At 46.0% G+C, this 24,793-nt stretch overlaps 2 protein-coding genes across 2 annotated transcripts in view; one reads left to right on the top strand and one right to left on the bottom strand.

Moving 5' to 3' along the window:
* Positions 1–1,153: 1,153 nt before the first annotated feature.
* On the top strand, positions 1,154–1,466 carry LOC125436232 (NADH dehydrogenase [ubiquinone] 1 alpha subcomplex subunit 1-like). Its single transcript, XM_048503067.1, has one exon. The coding sequence runs from the start codon at positions 1,193–1,195 to the stop codon at positions 1,403–1,405; it is 213 nt and encodes a 70-aa protein (XP_048359024.1). The 5' UTR covers positions 1,154–1,192; the 3' UTR covers positions 1,406–1,466.
* Positions 1,467–2,158: 692 nt separating this feature from the next.
* The window catches only part of WDR7 (WD repeat domain 7), a 40,690-nt gene continuing 18,055 nt past the window's right edge, over positions 2,159–24,793 (bottom strand). The window contains exons 2-12 of the mRNA XM_048504331.1: positions 21,984–22,155; positions 16,555–16,661; positions 16,212–16,290; positions 13,181–13,355; positions 12,360–12,436; positions 9,390–9,509; positions 8,743–8,888; positions 6,570–6,684; positions 5,504–5,645; positions 4,561–4,809; positions 2,159–2,388 (exon numbers count right to left, since the gene is read on the bottom strand). Of these exons, the coding sequence (XP_048360288.1) occupies positions 2,159–2,388; positions 4,561–4,809; positions 5,504–5,645; positions 6,570–6,684; positions 8,743–8,888; positions 9,390–9,509; positions 12,360–12,436; positions 13,181–13,355; positions 16,212–16,290; positions 16,555–16,661; positions 21,984–22,142 (1,599 nt within the window). The 5' untranslated portion in view covers positions 22,143–22,155. The remainder of the gene's footprint in view (positions 2,389–4,560; positions 4,810–5,503; positions 5,646–6,569; positions 6,685–8,742; positions 8,889–9,389; positions 9,510–12,359; positions 12,437–13,180; positions 13,356–16,211; positions 16,291–16,554; positions 16,662–21,983; positions 22,156–24,793) is intronic.

Below are 24,793 nucleotides of genomic sequence, written 5' to 3'. Positions count from 1 at the left end.
GGGGGGGGTGGGGGGGGGGGGGGGTGGGGGGGGGGGGGGGTGGGGGGGGGGGGGGGTGGGGGGGGGGGGGGGTGGGGGGGGGGGGGGGTGGGGGGGGGGGGGGGTGGGGGGGGGGGGGGGTGGGGGGGGGGGGGGGTGGGGGGGGGGGGTGGGGGGGGGGGGGGGGGTTTGGGGGGAGGGGGGGTGGGGGGGGGGGGGGGTGGGGGGGGGGGGGGGGGGGGGGGGGGGGGGGGCGGGGGGGGGGTGGGGTTGGGGGGGGGGGGGGGTGGGGGGGGGGGGGGGGGGGGGGGGGGGGGGGTGGGGGGGGGGGTGGGGGGGGGGGGTGGGGGGTGGGGGGGGGGGGGGGGGTGGGGGGGGGGGGGGGGGGGGGGGGGGGGGGGGTGGGGGGGGGGGGGGGGGGGGGGGGGGGGGGGGGGGGGGGGGGGGGGTGGGGGGGGGGGGGGTTGGGGGGGGGGGGGGGTGGGGGGGGGGGGGTAGTTCCTGAACATCTGGAGAGCCGCAGGTTCCCTACCCCTGATCTATACATTATAAACATACCAAACAGCATAAAAAATACTAGACAAAACAAAAGTATCTAAGGGGGATGCCATATTCAGATCATTTTTTTCTTTTTCATAATGAATAGGCAGAATTTTGCTGCCCATTTAGTAATGTTCTCCTTATCTTGTAATAGTTTTTCACAACAAACTTTATCAAAACAATATGTCATCTTATGTAGCAGATGTGACAGGCAATTTTTCCTTGCCTCCTCATAAAGGGGACATTTTAATAACATGTGTTCTATAGTTTCTATAGAATTCAGAGAGCAAGAACATAACCTTGCAGCATAAGGTATCTTTTGATATTTCCCTTCTAAGACAGCAGAAGGTAAATGTGCCCTTCTTGCAAGAGTAAAAGCTCTCCATAGATCTTTGTCATTCAGATAAGTTAAATAAGGAGCAAGGGCAGTGATATATTTCTGTGTAGAGTATAGAGGAAAATCTGAATATCTTGCCAGATCAGACTGTCGTGATACATCTTTGATTCTTTGGGTAAGTTCACTTTTATAATGATCCCAATTTTTGATCATATGGATGTTATATGGAAGGCCGCATTGATTAAGGCACTTCTGCATATCTTGAGCCCACCTAGGTTTGTAAGAATCTTGGTGTCCAGATTAAGGCGAGAAGGTTAGTGGCGTGCGAATGTCGAGATGTGGTACGAGATCCTGCCCGCTTTGACCGTCATGTATGTCTGTTTGTGTATCCCTGGATTCTCCACCACCAGGATCCACAGATACACGAATGGGGGAAAGGAGAAGCGGACTGCTCTGAACACCTATCAGTGGTATCTGATGGAAAGGGACAGGCATGTTTCCCAAACCAATCGCTACTATGAATCAAAGGGCTTGGAGAACATTGACTGAACCCATGACGTGATAAGTTCTACCTGAACCAGCTTAATATCAATAAACATGAATTTAACAACAACAACAACAACAACAACAAAAGGTTTATAAGAATCTTTTGCTAGAAAAGGCCAGAGGCTACCAAATGGCCTGGGGTAGGGCTCTTCTTCTATCTTCCATCCCACCCACAACCCTACTTATGGTTGCCTATCAGCCACAGTTTTATTAAAGCTGAATATAGAAGACTGTTTAGTTCTTCCCACGCAGTACTTTACAAATGATTGCCGCTTATTGTAAAGCTCCTTGTACAATTACTGGGGCAATTTTCCCTTGGCCCAATCCCTTCCCCAAACTGCATTTTCCTGCTTTCTTGCTACACGTTTATGCCAAATGGAGATTTTGATTTTCCACAGCCCAGCCTACCAAGACTTTGCCTACACAGAGGTGAACAGTTATCACTTACACTAGATTTATATTGCTGTCTAAACCAGAGTTAAGATTCATGCCCCCAGAGGGACAAACAAACAACGCACTCCCATAGATGCTTATTCAGAATTAAACTCAATAACAGGACGTGTTTTGAAGTAGACATGCGCAGGACGGCCAGCTAGAGGTCAGCATTATAACTTTTGTTAATACAAGTTAATGGTGCCTTTAAATATTTCACAAGAAGGATTTTCAGATCCACAGTTTCACATGGCTAGAAAGAACAGCACAATTCTGGGTGAACTGTACTGGTCGTTATTAAAGAAGGATAGTCATTTTCTCTCATCAACTTACGCTGCAGTTTTCTGGAGGAACGAGTAGCTGTGTTATTTCTCCACCGTGCACACAGAAGATGTGCTTCATTTCTCCAGAAAAGATGTCCCAGATAATGACTGAAAAGTCTACGCCACCTGAGACCAAGTATCTCTGGTCATAGCGAGAAGAGACCTGGTGAGGATACAGCAAACACGTGACTTTGTTCCGATGGCCCCGCAGGGTTCTGTGGGGTGGCCAACCTGCAAGATGCGGGGAGGGGGGGGGGGGTTGAAAACAAATAACAGTTTGCATGAAAGGCATCATGAAACGTTTCAGCGCGGATAATCACATTTCATCACAGGCATTAACCTTAAAAGATATTTATTTACTTACTAACTTACTTCATTTACGTAAAAGATATTTAATTATTTATACCCCGCCATATCTCTACGACTCAAGGCGGCTTACAGTAAAAACAGAAATAGAGATGATGAAGAAGAAGGGTTTGGATTTATACCCCACCTTTCTCTCCTGTAAGGACACTCAAGGTGGCTTACAAGCTCCTTTCCCTTCCTCTCCCCACAACAGACACCTTGTGAGGTAGGTGGGGGCTGAGAGAGTCCTGAACAGACTGTGACTAGCCCAAGGTCGTCCAGCAGGAATGTAGGAGTGTGAAAACACAACTGGTTCACCAGATAAGCCTCCGTCACTCAGGTGGAGGAGTGGGGAGTCAAACCTGGTGCTCCAGATTGGAATCCACCTGCTCTTAACCACCACACCACACTGGCTCTCCAACAATTTTAAGCAAATTCAACAACAAATCCAACAAATCCAACAATTAATCAAAATTCAACAACAATCCATGCAATTTTAGTGAAAAAACACATAGTGAAGACACACACACACATGTATGTGTACAATTTCAGTGAATGCAAATTACCACTACTGCATGTTACAAGATCTGAAATTAGATGGAGAACCGAAGGTGACCATGGCTTGACAAGGCTCATGCATAGTTCTAAGGGTAGTGTTTTTATAAGTCCTAGCTTTTATGTCTTAGAAGGAACACAGCCTGGCTTGAAGAGGATAAAGTGGTCCAATCCATTACAATATAATTTAGCTCATACCTTGGTTAAGGAGGATATATGGGCACGTCAGCAATTGTTACTGTGGGAAGACTCCAACACTGTCAATATATTGAAGATATTATATATTTGTCCAAACCTTGGTTATGCAATAAAAGACCTTTAGAAGGATTAACTTACTATTGCCATAGAGGATGGTTTGATCAAGACTGGAGAATAGCTAGAAAGGCTTTAGTTAAGTACTCCCGCCTGGTCTGAGGTAATAAAGAGGGAGCAATACTACACAGAAGAAGAAGAAGAAGAAGAAGAAGAAGAAGAAGAAGAAGAAGAAGAAGAAGAAGAAGAAGAAGAAGAAGAAGAAGAAGAAGAAGAAGAGGAGGAGGAGGAGGAGGGGGAGGAGGAGGAGGAGGAGGGGGAGGAGGAGGGGGAGGAGGAGGAGGAGTAGTTTGGATTTATATCCCCCCTTTCTCTCCTGTAGGAGACTCAAAGGGGCTTACAATCTCCTTTCCCTTCCCCCCTCACAACAAACACCCTGTGAGGTGGGTGGGGCTGAGAGAGCTCTGAGAAGCTGTGACTAGCCCAAGGTCACCCAGCTGGCATGTGTGGGAGTGCACAGGCTAATCTGAATTCCCCAGACAAGTTTCCACAGCTCAGGCGGCAGAGCTGGAAATCAAACCCGGTTCCTCCAGATCAGAGTGCACCTGCTCTTAGCCACTACGCCACTGCTGCAAATTGTAATTTGTGTGTGTGTGTGTACTTGCAGCTTGCATTCATTAAAATGGTTCAATTAATCCAGAAAAATACCAGAAGTTCCTTCAAATGCTACTGGTATATGAATTCACAGCCCCATTCACAGGCTGGGAATGGTTGCACTAGCCTGTCACTTCCAAGGGTCCCAGCAGCATAGGGAGATTTAAAATATAAAACAGCCTCGCTGCCCCCAGAAAACCCTCATTAGCCTTAATGGAAATACATCACAGAAAAGATGGCATAAATCCTATGCCCCGGCTGCCAGCACAACTAGGGCGGCAGCCAGGTGGGAGCCGACTTGTGTCAACTGAAACTCCCAGTAAAACCACCGGACCACACGGCAGCAGGGGCGAAGGATCACTGGTGTAGCATTCAGTGCTGCATCCTACTGCCAGGGAGGGCCACAGCAGCCATACACAGGTAGATTTGCCCCTCCCCCAGGGAAGGACCCTAAGGATGGCAAATCCACCGGTATGGGCTGGCACGCTCCCAACAGCAGATACAGGCCCCTCCCCTTTGGATGGGGCCGACAGACAGCCATATCATAAAACACGACAGAGCACACAACTGACAGATACGTTCTGTGACTGCACACACCTCTTCTGCGCATGTGTTCGTCTTGCAAGAGTTGAACAACAGCGGTCTGAGTAGCGGGCACAATAACAATGCTTCCGTCTTCACGACCGCAAACCAAGCGTCCGTGCGCCGGGATGTAAACGCTGGCTGTCACTTTAAGCGGCTCGTCGCTGTGGGGCATGAAGCTCAACTGATCGATAATTCCAGCAGGGCGTGGAACAAGTTTGGTGAAAGCTTCTTGCAGCGAAGTGGAGGTGGTTACTTTTAATCCTGGTTTTAAAACAAAAATATTCTGAAGAGAGCTCCCAAGGCTTCTCACTAGATTTGATTTTAGAGAGCAAGCTATTAAAACGGGTTAGGGTTAATGTGTAACAGACTTCCCTCCGTGATACACCTCTGAAGATGCCAGCCACAGAGGCAGGCGAAACGTTAGGAACAAGATCCACCAGACCACGGCCACGCAGCCTGGAAAACCCACCACAACCAGTTGAATCAGGCCGTGAAAGCCTTCGGCAATACACTGATTTATTACCCTGTTTCCCCGAATATAAGACATCCCCTGAAAATAAGACGTAGTAGAGGTTTTGCTGAAGTAAGTAAGTAAGCAAAGTAAGACGTAGCAAAGTTTTTGTTTGGAAGCATGCCTGATGAACAGAACACAGAAAAATAAGACATCCCCTGAAAATAAGACATAGCGCATCTTTGGGAGCAAAAATTAATATAAGACACTGTCTTATTTTCGGGGAAACACGGTAACTTCTTTGGTTTTTCATCCCTGTTTTCTTGTTCAAAAATTTCTACTGTTAGAACAACAGTTCAACAGCACATATAAAAGAGTCTGAAGGATGATCAAAAAGACACTCAAGGTTTTTTTTTAAAGGCCATCCCCATTAGGAAGCGCTATCCCAATCAGGGTAGTGCCAATGCTAAAGCTCTGTAAACCAGTGAACTTCAAAGTTGCTACCTTCTGTCAGGTCTTGCTGGTCAAGCGTATCTGGCACACTCCAAATGCTGAGCCTGCCTGACGAGTCTCCCTGGATAAGCAGTTTATGGAAACACTTCCTGCGGCCATAGAAGAACCGAGAAACGGGAGGGCAGATTAATAACTGCAAAATAAAGAGGCATTAGAACGATCTCAGGTGGCGAGTAACAAGACGTAACAGGTGGCAAGTAACAAGATCTCAGGTGGCAAGTAACAAGAACTAAATGTAAGTTAGAACTCTGTCAGGATGCATTCTGCCATTGATACATTGATGCATGAGATTAAGGTGCAAGGACTCACACCTGCCTGTGGGGAGGGGGGAAGCTGTCTTCAACTCTGATATGTTAATGGACCTTTTCCTTCGGTGCTGGCAACTATAGCCGATGTAGACGCAACCCTGGTGCCGACCCAGCAGGGGGCGGTGGCAGGTGGCTGGACACTATCCACTGGACACTATTCCCACTGTCCTTGAGATCCTCGACTCCCAAACATCTCCCTTTCCACTGTAACGTTCCCACTTTTCATGAGAACCAGGGAGGGGGGATTCTGGCAGGAAGACTGCAGGGATAAACGTAACCCTCTTCGCCAAGTCAGGTACCAGCTGCGTTCAATAATTATTTATTATTATTATTTATTCAATTTGGTATACCGCCCCATCCCCGGAGGGCTCTGGGCAGTGTACAGCATCAACATAAAATACAATAACAAGAGGGGCGAGTAAATAACAACCAATAAATACCTAACTGATCCAGCATCCAGAGCATGTTTATTGACTTCAGTCTAAGACCTGACAGATTCCACCATAGCAAGCCTTTGTTTCGGCAGCTACTTGGATAACGAGGTACATTCACTGGGGTAGTTGTTACGAGGGGTCTTTTTCAAAGGACGGGATGGGCCCATGGAGAAACATTTTTAAATGGCATTCCCTTTCGAACCTTTCTGGACATTCCCAAGGCAGCTATCAGTCGATGGATTATCTTTTTTTGCACAGGTTATTTCCCTGCTCTCTCTTCCTGCGCAGCTTTCCCAGCACAGAACGTCTCCTTACCTGTTTATCGGATTTCACCGCCGCTCGGTCCACGGTACAATGGAGCTGAGGCGGGTTTAGATTTTCAACAACCTTCCCGACATCACTGCGAAAGGTTTCACTAGCCGGCAAACAACTGGGAAGGAAAAAAGAATGAGGGAAACCACATGATGGAGGGATATGTAATAACCGCAAAACTATGGCTAAAAGGGAGATGGAGAGATCAGAGGTCCCCCTCATCTGCTTGAATTACTTTATAGTTCAGCTCTGCCAGAGCTTTGGATGGGTGAAAATTAGGGGTGTGTGCTCTTTTTAAAAAAAATTGTAACAATTCCAGAAATTTTTGGAAAAAAAATTAATCTCCATGTCAGGTTTTTTAAGTTTTTGAAAATTTTAGCCAGCTCTGCGTAGAGGCGGGAGGCAGCTCTGCGTAGAGGCCCCTTCCGCACATGCAAAATAATGCGTTTTCAAACCACTTTCACAACTGTTTGCAAGTGGATTTTGCTATTCCGCACAGCTTCAAAGAGCACTGAAAGCAGTTTGAAAGTGCATTATTCTGCACGTGCGGAATGAGCCCAAGTTAGGATGGTGCATATTACTGTATGCTAGTTTAAAACAAAGGGCTGGAAACCAAAGGACTACACTATGTGTGTGTTTGTGTGTATAAAAGAAGAAGAAGAGGAGTTTGGATTTCCTGTAGGAGACTCAAAGGGGCTTACAATCTCCTTTCCCTTCCCCCCCTCACAACAAGGTAGGTGGGGCTGAGAGAGCTCCAAAGACCTGTGACGAGCCCAAGATCACCCAGCTGGCGTGTGTGGGAGTACACAGGCTAAACTGAAATCCCCAGATAAGCCTCCACTGCTCTAGTGGCAGAGCGAGGAATCAAACCCGGTTCCTACAGATTAGAATGCACCTGCTCTTAACCACTTCGCCACCTGCTCTTAACCACTACGCCACTGATGCTATAGTGTGTGTGTGTCTGCGTGTATTAAGTGCTGCTGTCACTTTCAGCTTATTACAACCCAATGGATTAATGGTGGTAGAAAGTATTGTCAAGTCACAGGTTAAGGTGACTCCAGAGGGTTTTCAAGGCAAGAGTGTTCAGAGGTGGTTTGCCACTGCCTGCGTCTACGTGGGCTGAGAGAGTTCAGAGAGAACTGTGACTGGTCCATGGTCACCCAGCAGGCTTTATGTGGAGTAGTGATGTATTGAACTGGGTTCTGAAGATTAGAGTCCACAGATTTCAACCGCTACACCTCGCTGGAACTCTCTCAGTCCATGCAGGGGCAGGAAATGGCAAACCACCTCCATGAAACATACTGGGATATCCAGAGAGATCATGCCTTAACTTTAACTGCTGCTAATAATAATATTAACAAAGGGTTTGAACATTTGGGAGGGGGAGGAGACAGAAATAGAGCAATTTGGTCCAAGGAAGGAAGAATTAATGAACACCTAAATCTGCAGTAATGAGGGAACAAACTTTGCGCTTTTATCCATCCCGGGGGGGGGGGGGGGGGGAGCATCTTCCTGCTTTGCATAACAAACATTCTCTTTAATCAGGTCTCCCCAGTAAAAAAAAAAAATCACCATCTCTCTCTGTGCCACGTGGTTAACAGGGCAGCAACTCGTCCCTGTACCAAACTTTTCAAAGTTAAACCTCTTAATAAGCAAGAAAAGGCTAAAAGAGTGTGCCCATGTAACGATGGCTCAGTTGAATCTCTGGCCCACCGATTACTACACTGTCTCAGATTCAAGGAAATCAGATCCAAGTATGTGAATCTTACTCCTTACTGACACTTACCTCACAGAGTGTTTGCTGTGAGGGGGGAAGGGCAAGGAGATTGTAAGCCCCTTTGAGTCTCCTGTAGGAGAGAAAGGGGGGATATAAATCCAAACTCTTCTTCTTCTTCTTCTTCTTCTTTACATTTATCCCATCTCCCTGATTTAATTAGATTACACTACTTGTTGGACAATCCTGATCCTTCTCTCTGTATGATAGTGGCAGACTTTCTCCTGGAAATTACTAAACGCCAGTAGATTTCCTTCGACCTAACATTTATTTCCTGTATTGTATATGCTTTTTAATCCGCTTTTTATTATTGTTGTACTGTTGTCTATGCCAATAAAGGCTTGCTGGAAAAAAAAAGTTAAACCTCTTTCCTTCTCCCCTGTTACATCTAACTCCACTTACCTGGCGGGCAGTTTATATATAAAGCTTTGACCATCTTCTGTCCATATGATCACTTTGTCCGCTGATACAAAATCGCCTCCTGTCCAGGTCTGCCCATTCTCGCTGGGGACGGAGCACAACAGGGAATAATCTCCAGCATCAAACACCTGATGAAAAAGATTTACAGCACAGAATCGTTATGCCATAAAACAAGACAGTGAACGGTCTAGTGGAAAATACCACATAGCTTATCTTTTTTGCCCTTCTTAGATGTTCCAAACAAGCCAAGTTTGGCTTCAAAAAGCCAGCGTGCAAAATGCAATCTTAAACTGCAAACTCTTCCAATAATCACTGAACATGCATTCATAAATGTTAGAAAGCATACTTCTGATGGTCTAAGGTTAACAATCAGAAAGCCTTTTAGTGATATTATACATTACCACATCATTTTTAAAAAGGCAGCTAATGTTTGGACACAAAAACAATGCGTCAGCCTCAGTGTGAGATCACATACACCAAGGAGATTATGCATTCAATTAAAGTGAGCCCTAATTGATTTATAATCTGACCATCCTGAGCTTCTTTGCATACAGGCCGCAGTGACAATTTGATTACAGCAGGTTTCACCGCAAAGAAAGGCCTGCTTTGACTTAACTGGTTATCCTTACCCTCCAGTATTTGGAGCACACGACCAAAAGCGACCGTTGGGTAAAAGCACAGAAAGAAATGCTCTGGCAGTTCTGGCAGTAAATCGGTTTCGACTCCTCCTCAAAGATCGGTTCCGTATCCTAAAGAGACAGAGGAAGTTGCATTATTTATATTGCTCGTGTAATGTCATCAGCAACTGAGAAGCACAGCCATAAGCTGGAGCGCTCGAGGGTCACAGGTACTGGATGATCACTAATACCATGTGTTTGTTAGGTCTTGGATCTTTAGCCAATAAATAGACTCTGGATTCTTGATCAGTAGCGTTTATTGAAAGGCTTAGTACCTAGTTTGAGAAAGCCAGTTCTGATCACCCTGGCTTACCTGGGTCCATTTATCTTTGCACAGCCCGCTCTCCTGATTTCCCAGAGAAAGTGTGAAAAGGTCTATTTGGAGGCTTAGGTGCCTCAAGGCCACACGATAGGGATAGATGCACCCACCTGCCTCACCTCCCCCCCCCCCTTTCAGGCCAACAGGCACATCCTGTTTCTCCAAGGGAGAGAGGATCCTCAGGCTCATGTAGCCTAGTTATCTACAATCGTGTCAAATCTATAAACATCAGAGAAAGGACGTAAGGAAAGAGAGAAAGGCCCTCTACATATCAATCAAGGTGCATATCAATCAGGTTACATGAGAGTTACAATCAGTGGTGGGATCCAAAAATTTTAGTAACGGGTTCCCTCGCCAGCCCCACCTCAGCAAAGGGGGCAGAGGCGTACCTAGGCAAACCTGAGCCCTGGGCAAAACCTGAGTTGGATGCCCCCCCCCATGACCCCCCCATTTTTTTGTACCAGGTCATTTCTAAATCATCATCACATTACAGAAAATGCCCCAACTCACAAATCTGAACACAGCAATGGTGAAACACACAGGTTCTTTGATAGAGACTGGTGAGATAAAAGGTACGAAAGGCTGAGAATCAATGAATTGCAGTACCTGAAAGGGATTAACCCGGTTCAGGGAGTGACATTATTAGTCGCAATTGCTATATGGAACCTTCACGTTCAAAGGCAGGATGCCTCTCGGGGAGGCGAGGGCGTGGAGATGGAAAAGCGGACCCAATTGGTAACCCCCTCTCGGCACACACAAATAATTAGTAACCCACTCTCAGGAACTGGTGAGAACCTGCTGGATCCCACCTCTGGCTACAATCGGTTACATAGGCCAGGCTCTGTTCCTGACAGTGTAAGATCCAAAGTACCACAGTTGAGTGAACTGGGTCGAGCAGAACTGCCGTGTCTCCGGCCTCGAGCTGCTACCACCCGCTGGGCCCCCATCCTAAATATTCTGATCCTGGAGGATCAAGAGATCCTTGGCAACAACGTGGAAGGCAAAGGGGGAGCGGGGAAACTAGTACCAATTACAACCCCCTCTACTGCCAAGTATAAGCATCGTTCTCCTTCCAGAACCTTCGTGTCCAACACCACTCAGCTTTTTCTCAGAAAGCGAAGCACATAGTAAGATTGCTTCAATTGAGCATTTCTTAAAAGATCCATCCAGTTCTGCACAGCAAAAACTTTGTTAACTGGACAGCTGGCATGCCCAGGATCTAGAACCCCACCCAAAAATCATTCCGCCAGAACAGCCATCGAAATTATTTAACCCTTTCTGCATGGGCAATTTAGACTGGTGTGGGGCCGGTAAAAACGCTGTTGTGGGGGAGAAGTTCGCACAGCTACCACTGCTGTAGCGCAGCGGCGTCCCACCCGCCCACACACACAGTGTTTTTGGAAAACGCCGGTTTCCATCCAGCGCCAAGCAGACACCGTGTGGAATGCACCATTTTTCAGCCCTCCGCTTTTGTTATTAAAACTTACCCCCTCTTCCTGCGTCGCTCCATGGGGGCAAGGGGACAGGCCTCCTGTCTTCTGGCCCCCAGGGCGTTGCCAGGGCCACGTGGGCATGTCCCCTCATCCTGACGAAGTGACGCAGGAAGACGGGGTAAAAACAAAAGCTGTGTGTTTCATGTAGAGTCACGGGGGCGCACGAGCACTGGAGCCACAAGCACATAACTGTGCAAATGGCTCTAGGCTGGCGCCGGTGTCATGTACACCGGTAATCCGGCGCTCCTGGGACCTGTGCAGAAATGGCTATAGAATCATAGAATTGGAAGGGACCATGCAGGCCTTCTCATCCAACCCCCGCCCAATGCAGGATCAGCCTAGAGCATCTCTGACAAGTATTTGTCCAGCCACAGTTTAAAGACTACCAGAGAGGAGGAGCCCTGGAGACTACCAGAGAGGAGGACTGTTTCTTCTCTCTTACTCCCGGGTAGACCTGAATTCTGGGCCCATAACCTATCAGCAGAGTTTAAAGCGGAGCTACTCTGGTAAGATGAGAAGGTCTATAGTCTTCTTGCACTCGCTGCAGCCTCCTACCACACTTGGAAAAGAATACTCTCCATGCAAGATGTCCTTTCCTAGGCATCTGATTCCATTGCTGAACTACTAGTACTGTAAAAAAATACTGCCTGAATGTCTACCTGGCACCTTTCCACCCACAACCTAATACCCATTATTATGAATCCCATCATCTGCTACCAACAGGAATGGCTCCCTGCCCTCCTCTAAACCTAGCCTTTCGGCTGCATGAAAAGGGGTACTGCCTCCTGATGCATTCATAACTGCAAATGCTAAACTTCACAAGTACGAATCGAAGTAATTTGAAGCACAATATCAAATGCGCTATAGGAGGCCTTCAGCTAGGCAGGATTTTGAGGAGATCAGCGCATTTTGAACGCCTCCGTTTCGTTGGAGAATTTCATATCGGAGCAGAAATAATTATGAAACCAAGCGATATATAGTACAATGGATGAAAATAAGATCCAATGAGTAATGAGCCAGAGATAACAGCCATGTTTGTTCTTGAGTGAGAGAAGGAATGGAAGGGACAAAAGTTATCAATGACCATGAAGATACATTTTCCCTTTTTACCTGTATGTGACTCAATTCAGAAGTTACTATCCACACCTTCAGTATGCCTGTAATCGACACTGCTACGACAGTGTCCTCTAGAGAAAAGAAAAGAAAATGAGGAATACTCACAAGAAGAGAAACAGATAACTTTTCTTCCATGAATGCCATGAGAAACACATTAAAATCTCATAATTTTAAATAGTTGGTGGCAATTATGCATACCATATTCATGCCCAGGCAGTCAAAGACAGGACATTGAGAAAGCCCAGTCTTTTCCATGCTGCATTTTAGAAGTTTTAATCGTGTTGGGTATGCAGCTCTGTGTCTTGAAACTGGGCAAGGATTCTTGGAAACGCAGGCCTGGATTCAGACCATAACGTTCTGGTTGTGGTTGCATTTTCTGACTGAATACCCCAGTTATATCTTTCCCTTGCTTTTCTGACTCCTATGTAAGTGGTCCAAGTTAATTAACAAGAACATGTTATATCTGCTGTTTGGAAAAGAGCAGGCCTTTAGATCGTTGCATCAGAACTTATTAGATATAGAAAGGCAGGGTTTTCTTTTTCCAAACAGAAATTGTTCTTCTATGGCCCTTTCCACACGGGTGGAATAGAGCGTCCCAGGGACATAATGACACTGTAAAATTTTACAACTAAAAATTCAAAGCATCTTCCCCCAAAGCATTTCTGCAGGCAAACCAGAAGTTGATTAAAATTATATACTTTGAAACAGATCCGTAACTTCAAAGTGAATCTCAATTGCAAACTGCAAGAAGGAAGAAGGGGGTGTTTCCTAACTGGGAAGAACCAATAAGGTCAGAGGTAACAGACTTTGCTGACCTTGTGTTCTGTGAGATCGAATGATGCTCATGGAGCTGATCCAATCAGGAGAGATCTTTGACACCAAGGAATACAGGACTTCAAGGCTGGTAGCATCCACAACAAGGATTTCTGGGTAATGACCGTGACACAACAGCCTGCCTTCACGCTGGGTCGCAACTGTAAACTGGTAGAACTAAATTAAGAGAATACAGCAGATTAATGGGACAATGGTTATGTAGCTCAAAATAAGGAGGAGAGCTTGGATTTATATTCCGCCTTTCCTTCCTATAAGGAGTTTGAAAGCAGCTTACAAACTCCTTCCCTATCCCTCCCCACAACAGACTCCTCATGACATAAGTGGGGCTGAGAGAGTTCTGAGAGAACTGTGACAGGCCCAAAGTCATCCAGAAGGGTACACGTGTAGGAGCAAGGTAACAAATCCAGTTCACCATATAAGAATCTGCCACTCATGTAAATTTCGTTGTGCGTGCACAATGACAATAAAAAATGCTTATGCTCATGTGGAAGAGTGGGAATCAAACCCAGTTCGCCAGATTAGAGCCTATTACTCTTAACCATTGTGCCACCCTGGCTCAGCAATCTCGTTTTAGTTTTCTAATGACCAGGTGGGGGGATATGAGGGGGGATATGATTGAAGTCTATACAATTATGCATGGGGTAGAAAATGTTGACAGAGAGAAATTTTTCTTTCTTTCTCACAATATTAGAACCAGGGGGCATACATTGAAAATGCTGGGGGGAAGAATTAGGACTAATAAAAGGAAACACTTCTTCACGCAACGTGTGATTGGTGTTTGGAATATGCTGCCACAGGAGGTGGTGATGGCCACTAACCTGGATAGCTTTAAAAGGGGCTTGGATAGATTTATGGAGGAGAAGTCGATTTATGGCTACCAATCTTGATCCTCTTGATCTGAGATTGCAAATGCCTTAACAGTCCAGGTGCTCGGAAGCAACTGTCAGAACATGTGTTTAGATGGACAAAATCTAGATGACAGGTGGACCTACTCAAGGTGTAAGGATGCAAGGTGACCTACTCACGAGTAAGCCGCTGCTTCAACAGCAACAGCCGCAGAAGGCCATTGCTTTCACATCCTGCATGTGAGCTCCCAATGGCACCTGGTGGGCCACTGTAAGTACCAGAGAGCTGGACTAGATGGACTCTGGTCTGATCCAGCTGGCTTCTTCTTATGTTCTTAGGTGCTTGTTTTGGTCCACTATTTTGGCAGTTTTCAGACCAATGACTAACCCACTCTGTATCACAGATTAATAATAACTTAAAACATGTAAAACATCAGATTTTCTTCAACACTGTTCTACAGAAGTCACAGTAAAGCCCTGGCAACTTGTATTTAATGGAAACAATTAGTTCCTTTATCATTTCCTTTCTTATACTTCCTGCAACCAAAACGCTCAAGTCACAGTTTATATTATACTCCTGTGAGACACATATTAGAAAACTGAAAACACTCTGGTCACAATGTCTACTTTCTCTCAAGCTGAGCACCCCATGTGACGGCAACATTTTGTTTGCACAAAGTATTTAAAGCACATTTTTACCTGCACAACTGGCAGCATTTGTTGTCACAGGAAGCCAGCCTGTAGCAGCTTTTGGTACATGCTCAGAAATTACTGGATTGCAGAGAATGATGGATATTCTAACCTACCTCATTCTTCTCATTTAATTTGGGAGATCTTGCAAGAGCTAGAATTCCCACCAACCCTGGTAAGCCGCCGTGCTGGGCAAAATTGGGAAGGATAGTTTTACAGGAAAGATGGGTGGTTCTTTAAACAGGGGATGATTAAAGCCCAGAGCCTCTTACGGCCAATTCTTGCCCCTCTACTGGAAGGGTATGGTTTGTGGCGGGGGAGAACTGGCTGGACAGGAATAAGCTTGGGTATATTTGCGTGGGTGCACCAGCAGACTTTGCAAGCATCCCCAAAGTTTACAAAACACCCAAGCTTTTTCCTGGGGTGTTCATAAAACGGGGCTAATTCCAGCGAAGCATGGAGGTGTTTAATTCGTCATCTCTGTATTATAGATAATACTGGCACAACAAAATTAAGTATTTTGCATGTACTTTCAAAGATAGTGGTCATTTCTTCTCGTGTACATACATTCCCTCATCAAATAAAAAGAGACTCGAGCAACTAATAAATGATTTATAAATATTAGATGCTCTCTAACCAATTATCTAACTTTCTACATTCCACACAGTCAATGAAACGCCAGTACATGGGTTCTCTTTATCTTCAACAGAAATCAAATGTAGTAAACCAATTACCGTATATACTCGTGTATAAGCCGAGGCACCTAATTTTACTGCCCAAACCTGGGAAAACTTATTGACTCGGGTATAAGCCGAGGGTGGGAAGCCTGGAGGCAGAGGGAGCTCCTTATTTGGGCAGTGACTCCCCCTGATGTCACTGCCCAAATAAGGAGCTCCCTCTGCCTGCCGGCTGGGTTTGACAAAGCCCAGCTAGCCAGCAGGCAGAGGGTGCGCCTTATTTGGGCAGTGACTCCCCCTGATGCCACTGCCCAAATAAGGAGCTCCCTCTGCCTCCCTGGGTTTGATGAAGCCCAGCCAGCCAGGGTGCCTCGGGGTTCCCCTTTCACCCTCCGAGGAGGGCAGCAACAAGCAGCTTCCGGGTGGCAGGGAGGTTGTCCCAGCCCCGCCCCCAGCCTCCTTGTGATGGATAGAAAATGGTGACTCATGTATAAGCCGAGGGGGCTTTTCTCAGCCTTTAAACAGGGCTGAAAAACTCGGCTTATATGCGAGTATATACGGTAATACCAGTTTTTTCCCCAAAACATCAGCAATGCCCCCCCTAACCCTCAAGTAGCTCCACCGGGGGGGGGGAAGGGGTTCAAATCTGTGCCTCCAGCATGCAACAGGGGGCTCAAAAAGAGCTATTGCGAGCTTTATGAATGATAGCAAAAGGTTTTTTTAAAAAATTACAGCGAAGCATATATAAAAAGCATTCGTATGTTTACATAGCCAGGTTGACCTGCAGATAAAGCAATTACCTGTATGCCAGTGTGTGTGCAGGCTAATTTGGTGTATTCAATGCATCGTCCGTCATTCACATCCCAGAGGGACATCTCCCTAAACAGAAAAGGCAATTAACGGATCACTAACCTGTATTTGTATGAGCCCAGGCTCTCTCCCCGTTAATTTGCTCATTTCTTGTGGGAAAGGAAAACAGGGGAAAAGATTAACTTAAGCTGAAAGACTGGTCCTGAAAGTCCCCTATTGTCCAAACAGACCCGATGATCTACATAAAGCTTTCTTTTCCTGTTCTCTTAAGATAGCCAATTATGTAATTGATTACACCAGAAGGAGAAAAAGAGAAAAAGAAAGATAACTTACCCGCTCTCTGAGGCACTCACTATGTACTGTTTCTCACTGGAAGCGCTGGCTTTAGACAAACAAGTCACGGAAGCCGTGTGCCCAAACAACAGAGCTCTGGGATTGATCTAGAGTGAGAGAAAAAGAGACACGGGAAAAAAAACATGCGAAAGGTCTCAAACCAGCTTTCGGCAGAAGTGCTCAATAAAAGCTGCCGCAGTGACGGTGAAGGTGGTCAGCTAACAGATGATGTTACTCAGCTATAATTCTTTTGGAAATGAAAGTATACCGTATATGATTGGCACAGGAACCGAAAACGTTTTGAAGGTGTCACGACACACCTTTGATGAGGATGTCAAACTCATTCCTTATGAAGGCCGGATATGACAGAAATGTGACTTGGGCCCCTTCCGCACGCACAAAATAATGCATTTTCAAACCACTGTCACAACTGTTTGCGAGTGGATTTTGCTATTCCGCACAGCTTCCAAGAGCACTGAAAGCAGTTTGAAAGCGCATTATTCTGCATGTGCGGAATGAGCCAGAGTCAGGCAGGGCTGGGGAGAAGAGGGGGCTTGCCACGTCAGATTGGGGTGGGGGAGCTACCTGGACTGGTGAGGCCACAGTAGTCTCACCGGGTCTGATGGGAAGCTTGCAGGCTCGCCAGGCCAAATCAACAACAAAAGGGGAGGTTGCCTCGGGAAGTTTGCAGACCTGATAAACCCTCCAAAGGGAGCAGATCCATCCCCCAGGCCGCATGTTTGACACCCCTTCCTTAGACTAATTTAGAGCTTACAGTTAAGACACCCAATACATTGTTATGCCACTTCACTGTAAACGAAATGGACTAATAGTGCAATTGAACAGAAAGTTACTCCATTTCAATTGGCTTGGACCGAAGTATTCCCGCACAGGACTGATCTGTAAGTATATTCCATAAAAAACTATTGTCAAAATATCACACCATAACCGTGTGTTTGTCAAGCCATTTTTATTTCGGATGAATGGAATGGAGCACACATTCCTTTTTAAAAAGAATTACGGTTTCAAGCAATTCACCTATTCCAAATCACAATCATGACACTTGTTTGTTCGGCTTTTTTGTACAGGTGTACGAGCCTTCCTCATCCTGAAACAAAAACTTTTCAAAACAAAATGAATTGCTGTTGAAGGCTTTCATGGCTGGACTCAGCTGGCTGTTGTGGGCTTTCTGGGCTTTGTGGACTGTGGTCTGGTTGATCTTGTTCCTAACATTTTTGCCTGCATCCGTGGCCGGCATCTTCAGAGGTGTATCACAGAGGGAAGTCAGTATGTAACAGACTTTTCTCTGTGATACACCTCTGAAGATGCCAGTCACAGATGCAGGTGAAATGTTAGGAACAAGATCTACCAGACACTGCCACACAGCCCAGAAACCCCACGACAACCAAAATTAATTATATTCACTGGGACTACAAACTTATTTTGTTACAGGTCAACTAAAATTTGGTCTTTGATTGTTTTTTTTGGGGGGGACTAATTTTAATTAGTATGGGGCAATTGTAAGCAGCAAACTGTGAATCAAGAGCATACATCTTAAGACTTGGTTTTGGCAAGGTAACATAACAGGGAAGAAGCAGTATAACAATAAATGACAGCTGTTGTTTACTAAATTGTAAGTTGTATCACTAAGACGTGATAATGTAGAAATGTATATTTCAGTTCATTAAACTGGCACTCTAATTCTGCTTTATTTTAGTTGCATTTTTATACTCTAGGTCCGTGGTGGCGAACCTTTGGCACTCCAGATGTTATGGACTACAATTCCCATCAGCCCCTTCCAGCATGGCCAATTGGCCATGCTGGAAGGGGCTGATGGGAATTGTAGTCCATAACATCTGGAGTGCCAAAGGTTCGCCACCACGGCAGGTGGATTACATGGTGCAAATACAATCAATAGGATGGAGGAACCAGTGCAAGAGGATACGGACTGTTAGGAATCTGGAGTCAATAAACCTTGACCGGACAGCCAGCGTGGTTTAGTGGTTATGAGAGGCAGAATCTAACCTGGAGAACCAGATTCGATTCCCCACTCCTCCACATCAAGCCCATTGGGTGATTTTTGGCCAGTCACAGTTCTCTCAGAACTCTCTCAGTCCTACTTACCTAACAAGATGGGGGGGGGGGGGGAAGGAAAGACAATTGTAAGCAGCTTCGATACTCCTTATGGTACAGAAAAGCAGGTTATTAAAAACTAGATCTTTTCTGGAGGGCTAGAGGGTTTCCCTCACGGTTTTAAAAAGTTGCTGAAGACCGTTCGCTTCAAACGGAACTCGCCAGAGTGGGAGTTACTGCGCAGACTTAATTGTCAATTTTCACCTGTATTTCTGTATTTTGTGTATTTTTCTCGTTAGGCATCCTAAATGTTGACCTTCTATGCTTCAATGAGATTGATATTTACTTGGGTGTGATCCTACTTTGTGGGTCGCACTTTCTGGTTTATATTATCTCGTTTGGCACCTGTCCGGTGGTTACGCTACTTTCACTGGCACGTTTCCAGTGGATGTCTCATCTCTGGATGTCATCACGGAAAACAACCCCCTCTTGGTGCCGACACTACACAATCGTAACAAAATGGTATTTCTCAGAGGATCTAGGCAATCGTAATGCAACACAAGGGAAAAGTCGAGCTTCCAGGCACGTTATATTTAAAGCGTTCTGAGTTAATCAGACTAGCAGAGGCTAGCTATTTTTCTCTAGAAATAGAACGACAAAGGAGGGGGAGTGGCCAGTTGTGAGACTCTTTCATTACTCCTGCCAAACTCTAAGCACACCAGGTAATTTCTCTGCTGACTGCTATTTATAATACCCGATCAATATGATCCATCTTGCTTCTGCAGCTCCCACTTGTGACCACGGGGGTTGCTTATCTGCAAAATCAATCCGTACCTTAGAGTTTTATACTAGAATCAGTTTACAGTATTTGAAAGCTGGCATCTTTTTATGGGGAAGGCGGGTAGGGCATTGTTTGCGGTTGCACTGGGCAGCTGTGTTTTGGGTGATGAAGGTGCGCGATGGCAGACTGCGCACCTTTTGCTGCTGGAGAAGGCCCGGTGCCGAGCATGAACACATTGTCTTGTGTTGGTGCTTTCACTTCAGGATTGCCTAGCACTTAAAAAGATTTACAACTTCTTCTTTTTTTCAAAACAGATCGTTGCTTAGAACTGGCAGAGGGGCCGCTCTGGCGCAGGCCCAGCCGCAGACGGCTGGCGTGACCGACTAGCCAATCGAATGAGCTAACAACTTTCCTTTCTCAGCTTATAGCAGAAGACTGATAGATGAAAACAGGTCTTCCCTTTCAAAAGTTTTCAGGACTACACAAAAACTATGAAGATGTGGCAAAGTTCAGCGGCTTTTTGAGATTTTCCTGTACACAGAGAAGGTCTAACAGACTCTGGAAACAAAAACAATCCATCCATATCAACGTATGGATTTCAGATTGCAAATGCCTTAGCAGACCAGGTGCTCGGGAGCAGCAGCAGCAGAAGGCCCTTGCTTTCACCTCCTGCATGTGAGCTCCCAAAGGCACCTGGTGGGCCACTGCGAGTAGCAGAGTGCTGGACTAGATGGACTCTGGTCTGATCCAGCAGGCTAGTTCTTATGTAAAATGAAAAGCCTGAGCCCTTCGGGGGAGGTCGGCATACAAATCTAATAAACCAAAACAAAACAAAACCAGCAAGTTTTCTGATTCTGAAAATCTGAGCGGTGTCTGCAGCACGCCGTTTTATCAGCAGTTTTGACAAGCCGGCCGGGTTTTCAAAGGTTCAGCACATATAACCCTTAACTTTTTTTTACAACAAAATAATATGTACAGTTTTAAAATCAGAATTTAGGAAACACTTCACAGTCCTGGGATTGATATCTACATTAGTTATTCATGTTAAATGGATCTCGTGGGGTGACCCCAAAGGTCAGGAGGGGAGGGAGTGACCCCATGGAGTCACTTTTCAGCTTGGGTCATTGATTTTCCACGGCTTAATGGGTTTTTTTAAAATCAGCACTCTACCCACCTACACACACAAGCCCATGAATATCAATAACATATATTAATTGCTATGCATCAGCACAAGCTGCAAGGTTTTGTTTTAGAAGAAGTACATACACTGCAACAAGCTTTCCCAACAGATTATCAGATTATATACTAGGGCCGTGGTGGCGAACCTTTGGCACTCCAGATGTTATGGACTACAATTCCCATTAGCCCCTGCCAGCATGGCCAATTGGGAATTGTAGGGGGCTGATGGGAATTGTAGTCCATAACATCTGGAGTGCCAAAGGTTCGCCACCACAGTACTAGGGTGTCAAACATGTGGCCCAGAGGTCAAATCTGGCCCACTGAGGGGGTTTATCAGGTCCCTGAGCCAGCTGTTGCAAACCCCCCCCCCACCTTCCCAGTCTGGCCTGGAAAGCTGCAATAGGCTCACCAGCTGAGGTGCGCACGTGCACACATACACACTTTCACGCTAGTGTTGATATGGGATGGCAAGCGTGCCGGAGGATCACCCACTGAGGCAGCCACAACACCCGAGTACTGACCACCTCCCCCAGTGCTTATCAGGATTGATGAGGCTGCTGCGGGCCTTCCAGCTGAGGCAGCCTTTCCTCCCCCCACTACCCCCCCCCCAATCACTTCCTCAGTGTTGTTCTGGGCTGTGAGCTCCCTATGGGTTCAAAAGCCAAGGCAGCCACACACCCCTCCCATGTCAATCTGGGCCCAGCCTGACCAAGTCATATTTATGTCATATCTGAGGGACCGTCTCTCCATATATCGCCCTTCTAGGCCCTTCCGCTCATCGGAGGCAGACCTGCTGGTGATCCCTGGCCCCAAGGCGATCCGGCTGGCCTCTACAAGCGCCAGAGCTTTTACAGCCCTGGCCCTTACCTGGTGGAACAGGCTCCTGGGCGAGATCAGGGCCCTGCGGGACTTACAGAGTTTCTGCAGGGCCTGTAAAATGGACCTGTTCTGACAGGCATTTGGCCGGCCGGGGTACTATTTACTTTTCCCCATATAATGAACATCTGGCCTCCCATGGGTACAAGTAAAGGGGGGGGGGGTCTGAAGCCATCTGTAAGTTATAATGGTTCTTATTAATTGGATATTGGTTGTTGTTAATTGTTTTTATTGTTTTTATGGTAAAGGTTGGACATTGCCCTGAGCCCTTCGGGAGAAGGCGGTATATAAATTTGACTGACTGACTGACTGACTGACTGACTGACTGACTGACTGACTGACTGACTGACTGAATAAATAAATAAATAAATATCTGGCCCTCATAACCCCAGTTATAGACAACACAGAGTTGTCCAACACAGAGTAAACCTGTCAAGAAATAAGTCTGAATTACATTCCTGTAAACGGTTGAGATATACAGTTTAGGTAAACGGCATCACAAAACACAGTTCACACTTACTTCCAGATCTGACGAAAGGTCCCAAAGACATATCTGTCCGTCATGGCAGCCAGTAACAATCATTGACACGTCGTCCATTAATAGAATCGCAGAGACACAGTGAGTGGGGGCTTTGCGCCCCCACAGCACGATCGGCAGCACCAGGCTGTTGCCCGCCATGACGCTTTCACGCCTGAAAAACAGAAAGATTGTTTTCAACTTCAGCTCAGCAGAACAGGAAACTGTTCAAACTCACATCATTCGTAAGGTTGAAAAGGTAAAGGTAGTCCCCCTGTGAATGAACACCAGGTCATTACTGATCCATGGGGTGACATCACATCCCGATGTTTACTAGGCAGACTGTATACAGGGTGGTTTGTCATTGCCTTACCCAGTCATCCAGATGTTACTCCCAGGACGCTGGTTACTCATTTTACCAATCTCAGGAGAATGGAGGGCTTAGTAAACTTTCAGCCGGCTCCCTGAAACCAACTTCTATCAGGATCGAACTCATGTTCTGAGCAGAACTTTGACTTAATAACGTTACTGAGCCAATATATAAATCAGAGTTTCCTAAGGAAGTGTCTGTGGGTTACATGGCCCCCACCAGTCCCATGGCCCGTCCCTTGGCGCTTTCTTAGCTTTTCAGAAAGTCTGTGGAACCACTGTATGGTACGGCTTGTTGTCTTCCCTCATTCAAACGAAAGGATTTTCCACTGGAGGCTGAAACGGACTGGTAAACAACTGAGCTTTTCTTAGTCAGAGCAAGAACTCCTCCTTTGGGAGTTCCAATCTTGATCCTCCTTGATCTGAGATTGCCTTAGCAAACCAGGTGCTCGGGAGCAGCAGCAGCAGCAGCAGCAGCAGAAGGCCCTTGCTTTCACCTCCTGCATGTGAGCTCCCAAAGGCATCTGGTGGGCCACTGCGAGTAGCAGAGTGCTGGACTAGATGGACTCTGGTCTGATCCAGCAAGGCTCTTTCTTATGTTATGTTGATGTTCTCTTCCCAGGAGATGTGAGGAGGATGGTACTGCGTTTGTCTCCACCTTCACAGGTAGCCATTTTGGGGTGGCACTTACCAACCTCTCTCAGAATCCTAAAGGTGCTAACACAATCTCAAAAAGGTTGGGAACCCCTGATATAACCTCTGAACGAAGGAATCTCTCATGGGTTTAATGAAGCTTTCCTGAACAAAGTTTGTAAGTGATTTTAGAACTTTCCCATTCCCCGCAGCAACGCTTGATTCTCTTCAAAGACCTGCAGCTGAGGGTCGCTGTTGACAAATACACCTCATGGCAAGGAAGAGGAACTAGACAGAGTAACTCATCCTCACAGAGCAAAAACTCATACAGAACAGAAGAGGACGAACTTCTGTCTCTTTTACTTTGTTTGTTTGGATTTATACTCTGCTTTTCCCAACCATAAGGAGTTTCAAAGTGGCTTACAATCACAATCCCTTCCTCTCCCCACAACAGACACCTTGTGAGGCAGGTGGGGCAGAAAGAGTTCAGAGAGAACTGTGACTAGCCCAGGGGTGTGCAACCTGTGGCTCTCCAGATGTTCATGGACTACAATGCCCATCAGCCCCTGCCACCATGGCCAATTGGAGAGCCACAGGTTGCAGACCCCCTGGACTAGCCCCAAATCACCCAGCAGACCTGTGGAGGAGTGGGGAATCAAATCTAGTTCACCAGATAAGAGTCCACAGTTCATGTGGAATCAAACCTGGTTCTCCAGATTAGAGTCCACTGCTTGTAGCCACTATATCACCCTAAACTTATTACTATAGCTTCTCTTACCAGCAAACATATTATTACAGAGATATCCTGGGCATCTTGCAGAAGAACAGGGATTTGAAGGAGGAAGGTGACGTAAAACTGTTTCTGCAAACTTGTTTTTTTTTCTGAACATCTAAGATCCAATCTCTTCCATATCAAGTCTAAAGCAGTTGGATAACTGGACCCAATATCATCTCATACCTCTGCAGAAACATTACTAACTTTGTTTTCTTCACCCAGAAAAACGTTCAGTTTAATTAAAGATCATCAAGGAAGGGATGTCGGAATGCTCCAATAGTTAGTAACTGATTAACAATTTTTAAAAGTACTTAAAATAAAAATTGTTATTTTGCCTTTTGGCCAACCAATGTCGAGGCGAAGAACAGCACAAGGAAAAGCTACATCAGGCAGGAAAAAAACGTGTTGCAAATCAAAAATGATGGAAGTTCAATATAAAACAAATGGTAACAACACAGAAACTATTCCAAATAATACATTTACAGACAACCTTCGTGTCTTTCAGTCTATGAACTCTTTCAAGCCTTCCAACAACACTGCACTATGAAGTGGGATACAAAGGTAGTTGGCTTTAATTACCGAGAGCAAAACCTCGTGATCAATCCTGCTTTGTCGAACGGCTGTCAATTCTGAGATTAGCACCGTCAATAAACATCCTTCACTGGTTCACAGTGATTATGCTGAATTCCAGCTATGTCCAGACAGGTCTTTTACCATGGGTTCCTTAAGAAGGATGTGGAAACTAAAGCAGATCGGCTACAGCTGGTATAGTTCAAACCCTCAAGAGGAAGAGGCACTTCCATGCGGCGTTGGTTCCGGCAACAGAGTAGGCAGGTTGTGGTAAAGCTGCTACCGCTGTATTATGAAGAAACTGTACTACTTCCTTATCTGTCAATCAATTACAGACCTGGCTTGCCTTTTTTTTACTTTTGCAACATACAAGCTATTCATCCACTCCCTCCCTTCAAGAAAAGAAAAGAAAACAAAGATGTACTGCAGATGAAATGGCCAATAACATTTTATATATATATGGATG

This window comes from Sphaerodactylus townsendi, linkage group LG07 (assembly GCF_021028975.2).
Source record: "Sphaerodactylus townsendi isolate TG3544 linkage group LG07, MPM_Stown_v2.3, whole genome shotgun sequence".
NCBI lineage: Eukaryota > Metazoa > Chordata > Lepidosauria > Squamata > Sphaerodactylidae > Sphaerodactylus > Sphaerodactylus townsendi.
This window is presented reverse-complemented; position numbering and strand designations above follow the sequence as displayed.